The 20237-nt window shown below is 43.2% G+C and overlaps 1 protein-coding gene and 1 pseudogene across 1 annotated transcript in view; both read left to right on the top strand.

Moving 5' to 3' along the window:
- The window catches only part of LOC126183565 (PH-interacting protein), a 273245-nt gene that overhangs the window by 236325 nt on the left and 16683 nt on the right, over positions 1–20237 (top strand). Inside the window, exons 21-24 of the mRNA XM_049925643.1 lie at positions 2805–2978; positions 3218–3465; positions 3543–3694; positions 6617–6862. Coding sequence (XP_049781600.1) covers positions 2805–2978; positions 3218–3465; positions 3543–3694; positions 6617–6862 — 820 coding nt within the window. The remainder of the gene's footprint in view (positions 1–2804; positions 2979–3217; positions 3466–3542; positions 3695–6616; positions 6863–20237) is intronic.
- Positions 19425–19542, top strand: LOC126185765 (5S ribosomal RNA; annotated as a pseudogene).

Here is a 20237-nt window from a genome sequence, read left to right as displayed (position 1 = left end):
TGACAACACAGTTCTCCCCATCTCCTTTGATACTGGTCTCTCGTGACATCGAGTGGCCAATTCTGCATTGCATAGGAGTGTCCAGATACTTCTGATTAGATAGTGTACTTCTCTGGAGTGTGATTTACAAACAGTGTAACCTTAGCCCATAGTTCCACCAGGTTGATTATATTGGGACTAAATGATGTCCATTCATTGTCTTCGGTAGAATGCTGACAACTGCTTACCTGCTTTCTCTAGCATAAATTCTCTCCTAGCCTTCTTAGTGGATTTGTGAACTCTAGTAGCCATCATCACTATTATATCCTCTTAATCACTAATCCCTGTCTCTATACTGACACTGTTGATAAGGTCAGGCCTGTTTGTAGTACTTCACAAGATTATTTGTCCATACCACCTGCAATGAATCCATAGGTATCGTAGTCTATATTCTGTAGGTTAAAGTCACCTCCAACTCGTATTTCATGATTGGGGTACTTCTGCCATACTGAATCTAGACTTCCTTTGAAGGATTTGACAACTGTTACTGTGGAATCAGGTGGCCGCTAATAACATCCGACGGTCAACTTGAGTTTACCTAGGTTGGTTACTTGCATTCAGGTGACTTTGCAGTCAGACTAAATTTTGACCTTGATACATACAGTATTTTTGTCAGCTGCAGTGAACACTACCAATGGCATCTAATCTGCCTCTTTGATATACATTGCATGCCTCGTTAAATATTTCAGAGCTTCCTGCATTGGGTTGCATCCAGCTCTTGGTTCCGAGTATAATTTGAGTGCGGACAAGTTTCCTGGAGAAAAGTGATTTTTTGAACTTTGTTACAAATGCTTCAGCAATATTCTCTTAAAAATTTGTCAGTGGAAGTGTCTTTACTTTGTACATGATCTGATTTCACTCTCTGTGTGTCAAGTGCTGAGTGTTCATCAGAGCAATTCAAACAATCACGTAGCATAAATGACACCTGTGTTCAATTCACAAGTACTCTGCTGCCTGAGTAGCTGGTTCCTATGTGTATTGCTCTCATAATCTATGAAGGAGAGTCCTACAATTATCCACAACATAACACAGGTCCAGAAATCTGCAGCCAAGGTAATGTCTTGCAGGACAATTCCTTTGAAAAGGGTGCATTTGATTTCCTTCCTCATCCTTCCATAATCTGAGCTTGTGCTCTTTCTCTAATGACCTCTTTGTCAATAGGATGTTCAGCTCTAATCTTCTTTTCTTCCTTCCATCCTTCTACTTGGATAGCCAGATGGGGGACTACTTTATCTATGGAATATTTTACCTAAGAGATGCCACGGTCATTAAACCATGCAGTAAAACTTCATTTCATCACAAAATATGGTGCCTATATCTTTCAACCATTTGCAAGGCCAGCATCTTACAAGGTCAGATCAGTCAGTCATCTAGACCATTCCCCATGCAGCAACTGAAGAGGCTGCTACTCTCCCTCAGGAACAATATGTTAGTCTAGCCTCTCTGCTCGTACTGTATGGCTTATGTACCATTGAGACATGCAAGCCACTCCACTGTGGTGAGGTCCACAATTTGAATGGGGAGGTTGGTGGGTCTTGAGTTAGTGATGTTCACATCCCTATGGGACTCTTCTAGTTAGGATTTACAATCAGTAATGCTTCCCCCCAAATTATGTAAACTTGATGCTAGATTGATTCCTCTGAGAAAGCCATGGGAAATTCATTCCCTATTCTTTCCCCAAATGAATTATTTTCCATCCTTACTATTGTTGAGCTTGGAAAATTCAACCTTTCCTTCCTTACTGAGGTCTAATTGAACGCCAATGTCATCATGAAGGTATGGGGAGAGGCAGTGACATGTTTTTGCAACAAGGCCTGGAGTTCAATTGTTACCTTTTTCATCTGGAGTACTACAATCTTAGAACAGACAAATCATGGCATACCAAAGTTGCTGGAGCAGTCTTTTGACATTAAGCAGAGAATAATGTGAAGGCTGTTGCTATTATCTGACCTCCTGGGATACTAAAAGTTCAGAAGGGATTTGGTACTTAGGTAGCCCCAACAACTGCCTGATGTTTCATTTCAGGGTCATATTGAGATATCCATATCTTTCACCTATAATTCTTTCTTATAAAGAGCAAATGCTTCATCAAAACATGCTCAATTTCTCTACTTCACTCAACCTTTACTTCCTCGTGCCTGTCAGTGATGTGTTGGATGCATTCACAGACAACAGATTTTCTTTGCACAAAGATGTTTACTCATAGTTCCTGGAATTTTTGGTGACTGAAAACCCTGTATTTTCTATCTCACTACATATTTTTCATAAACCACTCCTAATTTCCTGCCCCTTGAAAATGCAGTTGCTGGATCCCCTATGTCATCACCTTCCGTGAGTGATACTCTACCTCTCGACAAATTTGTATCACTCAACTACTGCCTGTAAATTCCCCATGTAATTTGTGATGGCATTCCTGTTGGTTTGCCATATACTTAAAAACACAATAAATCATTGCAATAAAATAATCCCAAGATATTGTTATTGTGAAGGTACAAAAAGAAAGTTCAACTGCGATTTCCACACTACATGATGTTGCCTGATCAAATTAGCTCTGAGTATTTTAGAGATTATATTTCACTTATATGAATGTAAGGGTAAAATTATTGTATTTCCTCCCATTTTGAAAATGTAGAAAAATACATTTGTTGCATTACACTGAAATTATTTGTTATTTTAAGTTCGTAAGTAGCGGTGTGTCTGGTATGCTTTAATAATTACTAGTAATTTCATTTTCCCCCTTTTTTCATTGGGTTCTGGTTTATTAGGTGATCGTTTCCGTTGCATGATTGATGACAGTTGGTGGATGGGTGTCATAGAATCACAGAGTCCACTGGAACAAGAATTTCCTGATTCACATTTTATGTGCTACAAAGTAAGATGGGACAATGGAGAATATGAACACATGAGTCCTTGGGATCTGGAGCCAATTAATGAAGATCGTAAGCAAACTGTCTCAGCATTAACATAATTTTTGTTCACATTCTTATTTAAATTTAAAAGTTGAAAATTGTACCATGTTGTTTTCTGGATTTTTGACTTGTGTATTGCTTTGACGCAACTCGTTTAGTGAGCCTCACTACCAGATAATTTTATGTAATTTGTGTTGCTTTGTTCCAAACTTTTTAATAAAATCTCTATAGTCATAGCATCATTCATTTGCTGTATCTCTCTCTTATAGGTCTCCCACGAATCACTGGTGGAGCTGTACCTGTATTACCACAGGAAATTCAAGCAACACTTTATCAGCCTCAGCCTGAAGAATGGCCTATGGGTGACAGGGATGCTGCATGTAGACGTATCCTTACTGGTCTAGATCAAGTAATGAGTCTCTCTATTGCAGAACCCTTCATTGCCCCAGTGGATCTCAACCAGTATCCCTCATATGCATATGTTGTGGAATATCCAATTGACTTATCAACGATCAAGGTAAGCAGTTAATAGCTTCACATGTACGAGTTAGAACAGGAAATGATTTTTATTACTATGTATCTTTCTTTTTCCAGGGAAGATTTGAAAATCGGTTTTATCGTCGCGTTACATCAGCACAGTTTGATGTTAGGTATATAGCTACAAATGCTGAAAAGTTTAATGAGCCAGGAAGTCAGATTGTTAAAAAAGCTCGTATTGTTACTGATTTGTGTCTGAGAGTTATCAAGTAAGTATGAAAATAATCTGTCATAATTTAATCCACAAACTTATGTTTGAGTATGCTCTGGGAACCAGTAGTGACCGTGCTGCTTTTACACTATTTATGGAGTCCTATTAAATTCACAAACTCCACATATAGACCAGTATGTCTGTGTCTAGGCAATTCAGGACAGCCTCTCAATCCCTATCTTGATTAATCAGCTTCATCCTCTGTCAGTTGTTATCTCCATTTATTCGAAATATGCTGCATTTATTGTTCAATTGAGATACGTGGAACTGGATGAAATGGTATTGTAAGAGAATCGAGATTGTATTAAGTTCCTTTCATCAACTGAAAATATTATATATTTGTCACGAACACACATGCAATGTAGATAAAAACTAATGTTTAATCTTTGTGGTACAGTACACCATAATTATTTAGCTGATTTAAAGAAAAAAGTATCAGTAACCATTACTCACTGCCCATCAGTTTCTGTCAAATCTTGTGTAAATAGTGTAAAGTGGGATCCCTGAACTGGCAGCTAAGTACAAAGTGTCCTTTTTCCTGTGTTAATTCTTCTCTTGTGCATCATGTTGCATTCAACTCAACCCTTTGGCTGGACATTGTGCTATGCCCGTGGACTGAGCAAACCTCACTGCACAACAGCTACACAGATTGGTGGCCAGTCCTACAGTCAATTCCACATTGTATTATGGATGTTATTGCCACTCTATTTTACTTTTTGATGAAAAATTTTAATGTGAATTGTCCTTTGAAGTATGTTATAAATTAGCCATTAAGTTCTCTAAACAGTGGGAAATAATATATTGAAGAGCGAATATGATGGATGATTAATGCTGTTTAACTGAATTTTTGCCACATTCTAGTTACACAGTGCAATAGTGATATCAAATTGTTAATAGGCTCAATTGAGCAAAGGCTTGATATAGAAAAATTGAGTTGGCTAGTGGCAAAACATTCAGTGAAAAAGTGAAAATTAGTCTGTAAGAGGTAAAAATGGAACAGTTCCAGAAATATGGATATAATTATGCACATATCTCCAGTGTCCGCTTTAGATATTCCTGATTTTCCTTTATTGCTCAAAGGAAATGCCAGGATGCTACTTTTGAAAAGGATGTTGCTGATTTCTTTCCCTACCCTTCTTGACCTGATCTTATGCTCTGCCTCTAATAATTCATAGTTGATGGGATCTGAAACACTAATCTTTCCTTCCATTTTTTTGCTATTTGGTTTATGTTTGATTCATGAGGATAACCTATGTTTCCCCAATCAGAACATATTGGGGAAAAAGTTTTTGTCTTCCAGTTCAGAAACAACACCCAGAACTTATTCGGGAAGGGAGAAAGATAAACCTTACTGACACTAGACATTTCAAGTTGTCATGCCATCAATTTGAGACTCTGATTTTAGCATAGACGTTATCTCAGACTAGTACGCCACTCGTTTCTCCAATGTTGATACATCCAAAAGAAGCTAGAATTTGTTGAAACCTTATATATCTGTTTATGTAAAAATAAGTAAATGGATAAAACTGCAAAAAATAACTTAAGATGAGAGGTTTCAAGTCAAAATGAAATGAACAATTCAAATCTCTGAAGAAGAAAGGAAAGCAAGATTAGAAAGATTGAAACAATACTGGGCGTATAGAAAGGCACAGAACATCAAAAACTGATTTAGTTAACATACCCCAAACTAGGGAATGGTTCAAATGGCTCTGAGCACTATGGGACTCAACTTCAGAGGTCATTAGTCCCCTAGAACTTAGAACTACTTAAACCTAACTAACCTAAGGACATCACAAACATCCATGCCCGAGGCAGGATTCGAACCTGCGACCGTAGCGGTCTGGCGGTTCCAGACTGCAGCGCCTTTAACCGCACGGCCACATCGGCCGGCCCCAAACTAGGGAGAAACAAAAGAAGAACAATGTGTAGTTACAGGTAAAGTGGAACAAAATAGATGCTACAAACTGCTGTTTAAAGAGCACACACAACAAATAGCAGTATGCAGCATTTCTTTGGTTCCATTTTACATGTTAAGAACACATCATTCTTATGTTAACTCTGTTTTTAACTTAAGCAGTGCTGTTCCTGAAGAAAAAATATTTTTTCATCGCCAACAGAAGATAAAGCGTAAACAATTTCTCATGAAAAACACTCCTGTGAAAAGGTGTCTGTTCTCCGCACTTGTACCTCTTGGAGGTGGTGTTGTGGATGATGCAAACACATAATGATACCTTAACCAAGTAACTGACTCAGAAGATTATTTTATTTCTGTTTAATTATCAGTCAAAGTCATGATGATACCATTATTTATGAATGAAATAAATGGCATTGAAGCATTTATACTGACATATCTTGAATTTTCTATCTATTATTGTAATGTGATAGCATTTAGCACAGTGTTGGAGTTTTAGTATGTTTCAGAAGCCTAATATTGATTATTACATAACACAAAAATGGTGACAGATCATTTTCAAATATCTATTGCAGCACTGGATAGGAAAAATAATAGTTACTGTGGTGCAGTGTTTCATACCTAGTGTCAAAATTACAGTACTTAAATGGCCAAAAATAAAATTAAGTTTGCCAAGCATAAAGATGTTCAATATTGTTATTTCTTTTCAATTTGTATGATTTAGATTTTTGAGATTAGTGGCATTTGAACAACAGTATCGTCACAATTTGTGTCCATAAAGTAACAGGTCTAGAGTAAGTTCTCTGAAACTTATAAATAACAAGCTTCAAGAGTACAGGAGCTAAAATTTAAAGGAAACAAAATTTGCTAGTGTGTTTAGTACATAACACCTATATTCATTATAGGAACTAACAACAGAAATTATTTAAAAGGATTTGGTGTATTATGCATTCAAATAAGTGAAGCAATGCACTTCCATTAATTTTAAATGTCTTGATTTTTTACCAGAGATCGAAACTTCATCAATGTACCAGCACTTTATCATCAACTGCTGGATGCATATCAATCATCAGATTCTGAATATGAGGTGGATCTGAATGAACCAGGTCCAAGTAATGGCCGCAGAAGGTCAAATCGCTTAACATTAAAAAGAAATTTGGCTATGTTAAGAAGCAGTAAACAAAAAGATTGGCAGGCAGAGTGTCGTCAGCTGCTTGAAACTTTGTGGCAGTGTGGGGACTCGGCACCTTTCAGGTGAGGTTTGAATCTAAGTAAGATAAATTTGATTTGGGTTCAATTTTTAACTGTGCCACAATTTTATTTTGTAATGTTGACATGATTTAAAATAATTTAACTGCTAGAAATCGTCCACAGAAGAAGCAGATGTGGAAACTGTGACTAGTGTATGATCATGAAACTAAGTGTTTAGTCAGATGACCCTAAAAATGATAATGAGTTAATTTTAGTGTAGTGGTATGTGTTCAATTTATTCAGCTGACAATATCTTCTCAGGTTATCAGCCTAATCATCGTGCAATCTCCTCACAATGTTTCAATGAGTTTCTCAAAGTGCAGGTGTCGCTAACCTATATGTAGAATGCTTAGAGGGAACAGCTTTCGAAACTGCACACCTGAAACCAAATGCATTCTATAGAAATGTGCAAGACATTTGTCGTTTGGCCACATGGTGAAGAAAACCTGCAAGAATTCCCGTGTCATCTTAACTGCATACATGAAAATGTCAGGTTCACCATGGAGGTGCAAGCAAATGGATGCCTCAGTCTACAGGAAGAAGGCGCACATGGACCTGTACATAAATGCCAATAGCTGCCACTATCCAGTGCAATCCAAATCAGTACTCACCACTGATGTACACAGAGTGAGAAACATATATGACAGGGAAAGTCCACTTGCAGAATTACAGCATTAGCGTGAAAACTTTCACAAGAATGACTATATGGAGACACAAATAAGATGTGCTCTTCAGCTGAACAAGAAGAAAAAAGAAAACAATCCAGGAGAAGAAACCAAGTGCTTGGCATTCCTTCTGTACACAGAGCTGCCCACAGCCAAAATTGCCTGGATAATGGAGAAACACAACATAAAGTCTTTGCCCCCTCAATGGTTAAAATCAACAAAATGCTTATATTACTCAAAGACCAAGTAGGACTTACAGATTCATGGTGTCTACGGTTTGAGTTTTGAGTGTGGCACGCAATACATTGGCCACATGCAGAGATCCCCCCTGCGGGTCCGGGGATTAGAATAGGCCCGAGGTATTCCTGCCTGTCGTAAGAGGCGACTAAAAGGAGTCCATCCCCCTCACGGGGGTAGTTAGCGCCTGCGTCCGGAGACGGACGGTTCCTTTGACCTATGATTGTGGTCTTTTTGGTTTTTCACTTCTCGTTTCTTCCTTCCTTTGGTTGGTTCCTTTCTTTGCTCTTCTCCACCTCACTGTCTTCCTTCCTCTTTCCCCTGCAAAATCTCCTTGCCTTCTCATTGCCCTCTTCTCCTTGCCTTCTCATTGCCTTCTTCTCATTGCCTTCTTCTCATTGCCTTCTTCTCATTGCCTTCTTCTCATTGCCTTCTTCTCATTGCCTTCTTCTCATTGCCTTCTTCTCATTGCCTTCTTCTCCTTGCCTTCTTCTCCTTGCCTTCTCTGGTCTCCGCCTCGGCGTTTGAGACAGTCTGTCCTCTTTCTCCCTCTCTCTCTTCTTTTTCCTCTTCTTCCTTCCTCCCTGTGCGTGCCTGAAGGCCGACCCACGCGTAGCCGGTGACGGGGTAACGCGTAATTCCCCACCCTGGGTAGACATGTAAGGCACGCGCGTACCCCCTGGTAAAGGCCAGTCCCGGGCAGGGGTGATTGCCTGAGCTGATACCTTCTGACCATGCCGATTGGTCCCTCCGTCTGTTTCTCGGGAGGTGTGACCTGAGGTGTAAACATTCACCTAAGGCGGGAGTGCCCTCTGAGAGGGTCCCCACAAGGAAGGAGTGCGCCATCGGAGACGCTGGCAATCATGGGGGATTCCTCAGCAATGGATTTCACTCCATTTCTCTCGACTTCTGCCCAAAAACGGAAACGTGACCAGCCACCAGTGACAAAAGTACTACCGCCTGCCCCACAGTTCCTCGTCGTTTCTCGATCTGAGGACGGAAAGGATTTTTCCTCTGTCAACCCTTTCATTATCCAGAAGGGCGTAGATGCCATAGCCGGATCTGTCAAATCTTGTACCAGGTTGCGTAACGGTACCTTATTACTAGAAACTGAGAGCGCCTTTCAGGCACAAAAACTGCTTCGGGCCACACTCCTGTACACGTTCCTTGTCCAGGTGGAGGCCCACCGAACTTTGAATTCGTCTCGTTGTGTAGTCTATACTAGCTCCCTCGACGGATTGACTGACGAGGAGATTCAATCTTTCCTCGCTGAGCAGGGCGTGACGGCTGTCCATAGGGTCATGAAAAAGGTCAACAATGACCTTGTACCGACCCCGACACTTTTCTTGACCTTCGATAGTGTTAAGCTGCCATCGCGCATCAAGGCGGGCTACGAGGTTATTTCTGTTCGCCCCTATGTCCCAACACCTACGCGCTGCTACCAGTGTCAGCATTTCAATCACACTCGACAGTCTTGTTCCAATGTGGCTAAATGTGTCACTTGTGGCAGGGATGCCCGTGAGGGTGACTGTCCACCTCCGTCTCCTCGTTGTGTGAACTGTCAGGGTGACCATGCCGCATCCTCCCGCGACTGTCCTGTCTATAAGGAAGAACGCTGTATCCAAGAAATTCTGGTCAAAGAGAAAGTGTCCACCTTGGCTGCTCGCAAGCTATTGGCTAGTAGGAAGCCCACGCTGCTCCCAGCGGGGAAATACAGTACTGTCCTCGCCTCTCCTCGGACTACCCGGGAGGTGGCAACCCAGACATGCGATCTGACCTTCAGCACCACGGTCGTCCGTTCGGCCAGTGCTAAGATCGCGCGGTCGACATCTCCTCTTCCTCCCATCACCCCACAGACACCAGCCCCTTCATCAGCTTCTGCTAAGACGAAGACCCAGAAGTCCGATGCATGGGCCTTCAAGAAGGAACCATCCCGTGCAGACTTCCTGCGTACCTCAACCTCCCAGCCTTCGACCGGTGCTTCCACCAAACGTCCTTCCAAGAAGGCTCATAGGAAGCACAGTTCTCCTTCTCCGCCACGGCGCATTTCTTCTCCTGCGCCACCCAGCGGTTGCCGCCCCAGACCATCATCCATTTCGCCTGGCCGCACCGCTGGTAGCCGAACATCTGGCCGTTCACCGGCGGAGGAAGCTCCCCCTCCCGGCCATCCTCCCAAGATGGCCAATGAACCTATAGACCCAATGGACGATGACTGTCCACCTACTGATAGAGGCGGCAGTGCTCGCTTGAAGCCAGGCCCTCAGCGGCCTTCGAGGTGACCCCTTCTTTCATCTTCCTTTCCTTACGATGGCACTTATTCACTGGAATATTCGCAGCATTCGCTCCAACCGAGAGGACTTGACGTTGCTGCTCCGCTTGCACCGTACGCTCATCGTAGCCCTCCAGGAAACGAAGCTACGCCCATGCGATCAAATTGCCTTGGCACACTACACCTCTGTGCGTCGTGACCTACCCCCTGTGGTAGGTATACCAGCTCATGGAGGGGTTATGTTGCTGGTCGGGGATGATATTTACTACGATCCCATCACGTTGCACACCGGCCTGCAGGCAGTTGCCATCCGCATTACTCTCCCCACTTTTACATTTTCCATTTGTACCGTTTACACTCCATCGTCATCTGCCGTTACCAGGGCAGACATGATGCAACTTATTGCTCAGCTACCTGCACCATTTTTGTTAACTGGAGACTTCAATGCCCACCATCCCCTTTGGGGCTCTCCAGCATCCTGCCCGAGGGGCTCCCTGTTAGCAGACCTTTTCAACCAGCTCAATCTTGTCTGCCTCAATACTGGCGCCCCTACTTTTCTTTCGGACACATTTCACACCTATTCCCATTTAGACCTCTCTATATGTACTCCCCAACTTGCACGCCGTTTTGAGTGGTATGCCCTTTCTGATACATATTCGAGAGACCACTTCCCGTGTGTTATCCATCTCCTGCAGCATACCCCCTCTCCGTGCTCCTCTAGTTGGACCATCTCCAAGGCAGACTGGGGGCTCTTCTCTTCCAGGGCGACCTTTCAGGATCAAACCTTCACGAGCTGCGATCGTCAGGTCGCACACCTCACGGAAGTCATTCTCGCTGCTGCTGAATATTCCATCCCTCACCCTACTTCTTCTCCACGTCGCGTACCGGTCCCCTGGTGGACCGCAGCATGTAGAGACGCTTTACGTGCTCGTCGACGTGCTTTACGCACCTTTAAACACCACCCTACAGTGGCGAATTGTATCAATTATAAACGATTACGTGCTCAGTGTCGTCGTATTATTAAAGAAAGCAAGAAAGCCAGCTGGGCTGCTTTCACAAGCACCTTCAACAGTTTTACTCCTTCTTCTGTTGTCTGGGGTAGCCTGTGCCGGCTATCTGGCACTAAGGTCCACTCACCAAATTCTGGCTTGACGGTCGCGAATGACGTCCTTGTGGCCCCTGAGGATGTCTCCAATGCCTTCGGCTGCTTTTTCGCAGAGGTTTCGAGCTCCGCTCATTACCACCCTGCCTTCCTCCCCCGCAAACAGGCAGAGGAGAATAGGCCACCTAACTTCCGCTCCTCGAATCGTGAAAGTTATAATGCCCCATTCACCATGCAGGAACTCGAAAACGCACTTGGCCGATCACGGTCCTCCGCTCCAGGGCCTGATTCTATTCATATTCAGATGCTGAAGAACCTTTCTCCTGCGGGTAAAGGTTTTCTTCTTCGTACTTACAATCGCATCTGGATTGAGGGACATGTTCCCGCATGCTGGCGCGAGTCTATTGTTGTCCCGATTCCTAAGCCGGGGAAGGACAAGCACTTACCTTCCAGTTATCGACCTATCTCGCTTACCAGCTGTGTCTGTAAAGTGATGGAGCGAATGGTTAACTCTCGATTGGTTTGGCTGCTCGAGTCTCGACGCCTACTTACCAATGTACAATGTGGATTTCATAGGCGCCGCTCTGCTGTTGACCATCTGGTTACCTTGTCGACCTTCATTATGAATAACTTCTTACGGAAGCGCCCAACCGTGGCTGTGTTCTTTGATTTGGAGAAGGCTTACGACACCTGCTGGAGGGCGGGCATTCTTCGCACCATGCATACATGGGGCCTTCGCGGTCGCCTCCCTCTTTATATTCGTTCCTTTTTAATGGATCGACAGTTCAGGGTACGTGTGGGTTCTGTCCTGTCAGACACCTTTCGCCAGGAGAATGGGGTGCCATAGGGCTCAGTTTTGAGCGTCACTCTCTTCGCCATCGCGATCAATCCAATAATGGATTGCCTCCCAGCTGATGTATCAGGCTCCCTTTTCGTGGACGATTTTACCATCTATTGCAGCGCGCAGTGTACACATGTCCTGGAGCGCTGTCTTCAGCGTTCTCTTGACCGTCTTTACTCCTGGAGTGTCACCAATGGCTTCCGTTTTTCTGCCGAGAAGACGGTCTGTATTAACTTCTGGCGCTACAAAGAGTTTCTCCCACCGTCCCTACGACTCGGTCCCGTTGCTCTCCAAATCGTGGAGACAACCAAATTTTTAGGCCTTACATTTGACAGGAAACTTAGCTGGTCTCCACATGTGTCATATTTGGCCGCCCGTTGTACCCGTTCTTTAAATGTCCTCCGTGTTCTCAGTGGTATGTCGTGGGGAGCGGATCGAACCGTCCTACTTCGTCTATATCGGTCGATCGTCCGCTCCAAGCTGGATTATGGGAGCTTCGTATACTCCTCTGCACGGCCATCCATCTTACGCCGCCTCAACTCCATACAACATCGGGGTTTACGACTTGCGATCGGAGCATTTTATACTAGTCCCGTAGAGAGTCTTCATGCTGACGCTGGCGAATTGCCACTCACCTACCGGCGCGATATACTGCTTTGTCGGTATGCCTGTCGGCTACTGTCAATGCCCGACCATCCGTCTTATCGTTCCTTTTTTGACGACTCTCTCGACCGTCAATACGGGTTGTATGTCTCTGCCCTGCTACCCCCTGGAGTTCGCTTTCGTCGCCTCCTTCAACGCCTTAATTTTTCACTCCCTGCAACTTTTCGAGTGGGCGAGAGCCACACACCACCTTGGCTCCAGGCTCAGGTCCGCGTTCACCTTGACCTCAGCTCGCTCCCAAAAGAGGTTACCCCCGGTTCAGTCTACCACTCCCGTTTTGTGGAACTTCGTTCGAAGTTCATCAATATGACCTTCATTTATACAGATGGCTCTAAGACCAATGACGGGGTCGGGTGTTCTTTTATTGTCGGGGCACAAAGTTTCAAATACCGGCTCCATGGCCATTGTTCGGTCTTCACAGCTGAGCTCTTTGCCCTCTACCAGGCTGTTCTTTACATCTGCCGCCACCGACATTCTGCTTATGTCATCTGCTCCGATTCCCTGAGCGCCATCCAGAGCCTCAGTGATCCGTATCCGGTTCACCCTTTCGTGCACCGGATCCAACGCTCTCTTCGGCAGCTGGTGGACGTCGGTTCTCCGGTTAGCTTTATGTGGGTCCCTGGCCATGTCGGTATCCCTGGGAACGAAGCTGCAGATGCCGCGGCCAAGGCTGCGGTCCTCCAGCCTCGGACAGCTTCTTGTTGTGTCCCTTCGTCAGATTTTAGCAGGGTTATTTGTCGGCGCATTTTATCGCTGTGGCATGCCGATTGGGCTGCCCTTACAGCCAACAAGCTTCTGGCCTTGAAACCTCTTCCTGTGGCTTGGACATCCTCCTCACACCCTTCTCGGTGGGAGGAGGTAGTTTTGGCCCGGTTAAGAATTGGACACTGCCGGTTCAGCCATCGCCATGTGCTGACGGCTGCGCCGGTGCCGTTCTGCCCATGTGGGCAGTTGCTGACGGTCCGCCACATTTTAATGTCCTGTCCGGATTTTAACGCACTGCGTCTCGATCTTAACCTGCCATGTACTTTAGATGCCGTTTTAGTGGATGACCCACGAGCAGCTGCTCGTGTTCTTCGTTTTATCAATTTGACAAACCTCACTAAGGACATTTGATGATGCTGTTTTTTAATCCTTTGCCTGTCGGTCTGTCTTTTATCGTGTTTTCCCTTTTAGTTGTTGTTTTAAACTTGTGCCTCGCGGTGCATTCTTAATGTCGTCAGGGCGCTAATGACCATTGAAGTTGTGCGCCCTAAAACCACAAAAAAAAAAAAAAAACATGCAGAGATACATCTTGCAGGACTGTTCAGAACATGAGGAGTATTCACTTAAGTTAAACCAAGTCTGCAATGGCAGAGCACAGAATCAATAAAGGGCATATGTTTTAAAGTAGGAGGAATAGCAGTATCAGTTGTAGATCTTTAATTTGGTTATTGCAGATCGATTTATGACTGATGCTGCAATTCCTCCTATCCTGGATCTCATTAATACAGTCATGGAGCTCACTGTTCCTGACTAAAACAAACCTGAAGGATATGTGTCTGTTTTTGAACAGACAAAGGTGCTGTGCCGTGCCAGTGGTTTCTGGATTTCAGTCACAAAAGAGACAGTGGAAATATGAGTGCATGATTATCTTGTCAACCAGGACATCACTTTACAACTAAGCTCGACATGGGATGTGGTGTAAGCAAAATTACATCAGGAATACACTAACGTGAAAGCAACAGAGGCATTGAGGGGAATAGACAGAAAGCTTGAGCACTCGACATCCGGATCTCCCTCCGCCTTGCTGGGAGGCTGTACCATCACTGACTATGACATCTTTTTTGGAGGCACACAAATGCACTGTTATGCCCTTGGCAGAGGAGTCTGTGGGCCAGATGCTATAAAAAATGAAGTGGATGAACCTAACACTTCGCCTGAAGATATAGTGTAGGAGACTCGTTGAAATGTTGCAACAAGACAGCACCATCTGATAACTCGAAGATTTCATTGATGAAATTTGTTAAGAAAGCCCACATTTCCTGTGTTAATGTTTGCATGGTTTAAATTCAGGCATATCAGATGTTTTGGATCTCAATTTATGATTCATGTTAGGTCTAGCAACTGTTTCTCCTAAAGCACATTGTCATTCATGTAATGTGTACTGTGTGTACAAATTGAATGTCTCATACCAACTAAACAAATTGGTAACTGTCTTCCAGGTTGTGCAGAATTTTCATTGTATTCAAACATTGTGACGTTTCTCCTCCTCCTCCTCCAACATAGTCGCTATGTAGCTATCAATTTCCCTCAAGAGGTAAATGTGTGTTCAACTTATCAAGCCTTAAATACTTCATGAAGTGATATTGAATGAAAGTTTACTTTGGTCACCATACCACATCCACTTCTTTCCTCTATGAAGCCACATTCACTTGTTAAATTAGCACAGCCAGCCTCTCTATTACCCATACAGTAGGGTTAAGTTCCTGTACAAGTATTTTCAGTGCTGATATCATTCTGACCATCTCAACAAATTGGCATATTCATACAGTGAATCAGATTTTTCTGTTTGTATTCATGTACTGTTTATCAGTTCATGTAACGACCTAAACTTTCTTCAGTTCCCTATGTAACAAAATGGATAAAATTTTGAAGATAAATTGGTAGAAAATCACTCTACCAAGGGTAAGTTTGTAGAATAATTTTATTGCTCATGTTGTCTATTTCAGATATCCTATGCATAATACTGCATTTATTCCAATCAGAAACATATAAAGTTGATGTATAATTTTTGCTCAGTATCTTCCTAATTATCTCGTGGAAGAGAACTTGGAAATTGTGGTTACATTTGGGAATTGGGACACACCTCTTAGGCCTAACTCTCGCTTGTTGCTCTACACTTACTGCTTCTGTATGAAGATATCCTTAGACATCTCTCCCATTAATAACACAGTTCACTCAGACTTACTCTGGTACACTTAACACTCAATCAGGCTTTCACTTCATACCCCACAACACATCGTGCCTCATGATTTACCTGATACGAGAGCTCCACAAGTTACTCAGGACCACTCTTCACCAAGCTGAATGTAAGATTCACAAAATTCCTTATGACCTGTTTCTATCATACTTATTCTGAGCCCAGTGCATGATTGTCCTTTTATAGTGTGATACAGCCTCTTTTCAGTTCACTCACTATCAGTTTTCACCTCCAATCTCCACTCAATGTTCCAGTTAAATTGTTCATATGACACTAACTCATGCAGGTCATGGTTGTGCCCCAACTACAACCAGAAACAATCTCTGGAATATGATGTCATTTTGAGGTGATCGGAAACCACTGTAATGTGTCTTAAAATACCTAAGTTTCCATCAACATTGTTGAAACTCCTGAAGCTTAAGAATGTCACTTACATGCAAGGCCGAGCAAGGTAGTACAGTCGTGTGACACTGGACTCACATTATGGAGGATGGTGGTCCAAATTCCCATCAGGCCATTGAGAGTTAAGTTTTCCGTGATTTCTCTAAATTGATTGAGGCAAGTGCCAGGTTCATTCCATTTAAAGGGAATATGCAATTTCCTTCCCTGATCACAGTCTGTATTCAGTCTCTGATGACCTCTTTATTGGCAGGATGTTAAACACTGATCTTCCTTCCTTTATTCACATGAAGGGTAACGTGAGCAGACCTGTGACCACATCATCTCTGGTGAATGGTAGCTCATTGAGGCTTGAGTGCTTGTTTAGTCTTGTGTTTTAACTAAAGAAAATCTCATCATAGGTAGAGCCCTCAAACTACAAGTATTGAAGCTCCACTAGGCTGGGAAATTTTAGTTGCTTATAACTTGAGCTCTATATTTCCAAACTTTAGGTGCATTGTTTAACACAATGTACTTGCACTCGGGAGGACAATGGTCCAAATCTTGCATTGTGTAACACAATGGACTTGCACTCGGGAGGACAATGGTCCAAATCTCTGTCTGGCTATCTAGAATAGATTTTCTGTGGTTTTCCTGACTCACTCCAGGCAAATTCTGCAAGGGTTCCTTTGAAAAGTGAACAGCCAATTTCCATCCTATCATTTCCTAATATGAGCTACTGCTCCATCTCTAATGTCTGCACTTGTGGTGGGTCATTAAACTTTAATCTTCATTCATTTTCCAAGCTTCTGGTAAGCCTACAGGCTCCGTATCGTATAAACAAAGTCTCAATCTTTTCTTTGCTTTTTCGTGTCCAGAAACCTTTCAGCCCAGTACTGGCCCACTTATCATTGAGGTTGCATCAGTAGGGACAGTTTGGACAGGCCAGGAGGTGTTCTATTTCTTACACAGCACTACAATCACACTTGTTGTCATCCATGTTACCATGACCCCACTTTTTCATGTTTGTTTCACTGGGGCCATCCCTGTTCTTATGTGGTTCAGAGTCCACCAATGTTTCCCAGTTTGTTGTGAAGCTGCCAGGCACTACCTGTGCTGGTGGATAGTCAGGTATGGATTCTTCAGTGGCCATGTTTAAGAACCTTTTATGGGGTCTAAGTCACCCAGGCTTACACTAGGTGCCAAGGAGAGTATGTCGATCGTCAATGGTTTGTCTGAGCCTCTCTCTGAATTTGTGAGATGTTTTTCAGGAACATCTATCATACTTATTCTGAGCCCAGTGCATGATTGTCCTTTTATAGTGTGATACAGCCTCTTTTCAGTTCACTCACTATCAATTTTCACCTGGGACTCGCAAGACCACCAGCTCTGTAAACTTTGGTTGGTGTGTGGGCTTCATACACCCTATGGTTGTTCAATATGTTTCATTAAGGCTTGGGCTGACTTTCTTCACATAGGTTGATCTGACCCATCCTGGGCAGGCATAATCAGCTGTAGAGAAGCATAGTGCTTGTGTGGTGGTTCTCAGGAAAGTAGGTATTGCTCCCCATTTTCTGTTTACAAGTTTCTGCACAATATTATTTCTGGAGGCCACCTACTGATGGATCTTTGCACAGTGTTTTCTATATATCTGAGAGCTATCCAATGTCACTCCCAGATAGGCTGGTTTAACTGTGTGTTCCAATGTAGTATTATTCCAGGAAACATTGAGCTTTTACTTTGCTTGCTGAGGGGTTGTTTTACATGGATGTGACTGAAGCTTCCACTTCTGATCGTTAATATTTCAATGCCATTATTTGTGGTTTTATTGACATAGGTCAAGATCATGTCTAGTCTAGTGAATACGGCACTGCCATATTTGGAGCTGTGGTGCTTCCAGAGCTAGTCACATTCCTTATATTTCAGCTTTTTTTCCTTCTCCACCTCTGTGAGTTTCTTGAATGAATGCATAATATGACCCATTTATCTGTTTGGCAGTGTTAATAAGATGTCTCACTTGTTTCTTGTAATTCCCTCAATGTTTCAGCCTGCAGTTGTCAGAGTTGGCTCTGAGAAGTGCCTAATTTGGTTCTGCTTAATCTTCAAGACGAATCCAGTGGTGGAAAGATGGGTCATTATCTTGTGGACACTGGCATTCTGACATATTGTCTGATTTCCCGCTTTGAGAATGCTCTCTTGAAGGCTCCTTCCTTTTTCTCCCAACTGGTTTTGACATTTACATCAACTTCAGATAGCATGCCATTGTGTAGCCCGTGATCTTTCTGGAGATTTCATGTTTTGCAATCTTTTGCAGATTGATCAGCAACATCACATTCAGCTTATGGAAGATTATAGATGATGATGTCCTCAGTCGAATCCTGAACTACCAGAAGGCAGGGTATATGAAGATGACTTAACTGTCAGAATTGATTGTAGCTGTTAAGTTTTTTGCAATTATGGTGGCAAATATAGTTTATTGACATAAGTCATAAACTGCACAGGTGTTTGCCTCATGGTGGTTATAGGGGGTAATGAGGAAAGATGGTGTGTGGGGTATGGTCATCCTCACCTGAGGTACAAAGTGTTTTAATTCAATTTATGTAGGTGAAAGGAGTGAGTCAATGCGAAAGATACATGTAAATGTGCAGTCATACAAGGAAAGTTGCATTGACCAGAGCAACATCTCCAGGAAGTATGTATATTTCATTATGGGGGTGTATCTTCTGGATGACTAGTAAGTGCAACAACTATACTAAATGATAAGAGAAACTTTGAGGTTTCAGGAATAATCCCAGGTTTATCCTCAAACATTTACAGGGAAATTACATTGTTATATGATACAATGCATGGTTAACTACCTCTTGGGTGCCAAAGAACCTGACATACAGCCACAAGGGCCAGAGGATGGAGGCATGTTGTGATTTACAGTAGCCCTCCATGACTTCTTGTAGTGGGTAGTGATTGATGATGAATCCAAAGTACATCATTGCATGTCTTAATCAAAGCAGACTTCCATGTTCTCTTACCCACTATGGAAAAAACTCGGTCCCATGAGCCACAAAAAAGGTTCTCTTGATCATGTTGTGTGACATGTAATGTATTCTACAAGTGAAATTTTGTCCAAATAGATGACATTTAATATAAAAGCATAACATAGCCCCATTTTGTGACTTACATCCAAGTTAAATTGTGCAATTTGACTTAGAGGGGCTCCAGCACCTACTATAAAGTCTTCACTCTGCAAAAACAGATTTACACATCATGGCCCACTGGAGAGGTGACACTTTCACTCTGAAACCAAAACACATTGGTTGTGCACAAATAGCAGTACACCCAAATGGCAAGAAGTGTGTGAAAAGGGAATTTTCAAACTTACGCTCTATAGAGAAACTGGGTACAGACATCAAAAAATAGCTGAGTTATTTGTCATTGTAAATATAAGGAGTATGGTAACGGCCTTGCCGCAGTGAATACACCAGTTCCCATCCGATCACTGAAGTTAAACGCTGTCGGGCACGGCCGGCACTTGGATGGGTGACCGTCCGAGCCGCCATGCACTGTTTCCATTTTTCGGGGTGCACTCAGACTCTTGATGCCAACTGAGGAGCTACTCAACCGAATAGTAGTGGCTCCGGTCACAGAAAACCATCATAATGACCGGGAGAGCGGTGTGCTGACCATAAGCCCCTCCTATCCGCATCCTCAGCTGAGGATGATACAGCGGTCGGATGGTCCCGATGGACCACTTGTGGCCTGAAGACGGAGTGCTTCATATATAAGGAGTATTGAGATGAAAAAGTATGGAACATTGTAACAACCAATGGGATAACATAGTGAGACATTTAGGGGATGAAGCATGCATCACCACCTCCCCCAAAAAATCCAAAGCTATGCCCTAAGCAGGATCACCATCTTTATTTGACATCAAGAGGTCTGACAGTCGTCAAATTCCTCGAGCATGGACAAACATTAACACTGACATGCGTTATGAGACACTCTGTAGCCTATGCAAGTCTGTCAAGAGCAAACGGCCTGGGCCGCTCATAGAGGGAGTGATTCTGCTCCACAATAATGTGTGTCCACCCGTCTTCAAGGTCACACAAAATATAATGGCGAATTTAAACTGGGAGCAGCTCGAGCATTTACCCTACAACCTGGACATGTCATCCTGTAACTTCCACGTATGTCACAGACACAGTAATTCTGGAAACAGGGAATATTTCGACTTGTGAAACAGTGGGATAGTTTTGCTCTGACCTCT

Source organism: Schistocerca cancellata, chromosome 4 (assembly GCF_023864275.1).
Source record: "Schistocerca cancellata isolate TAMUIC-IGC-003103 chromosome 4, iqSchCanc2.1, whole genome shotgun sequence".
Lineage (NCBI taxonomy): Eukaryota > Metazoa > Arthropoda > Insecta > Orthoptera > Acrididae > Schistocerca > Schistocerca cancellata.
The sequence above is the reverse complement of the archived record's forward strand: the minus strand, read 5'-3'. Positions and strand labels throughout refer to the sequence as shown.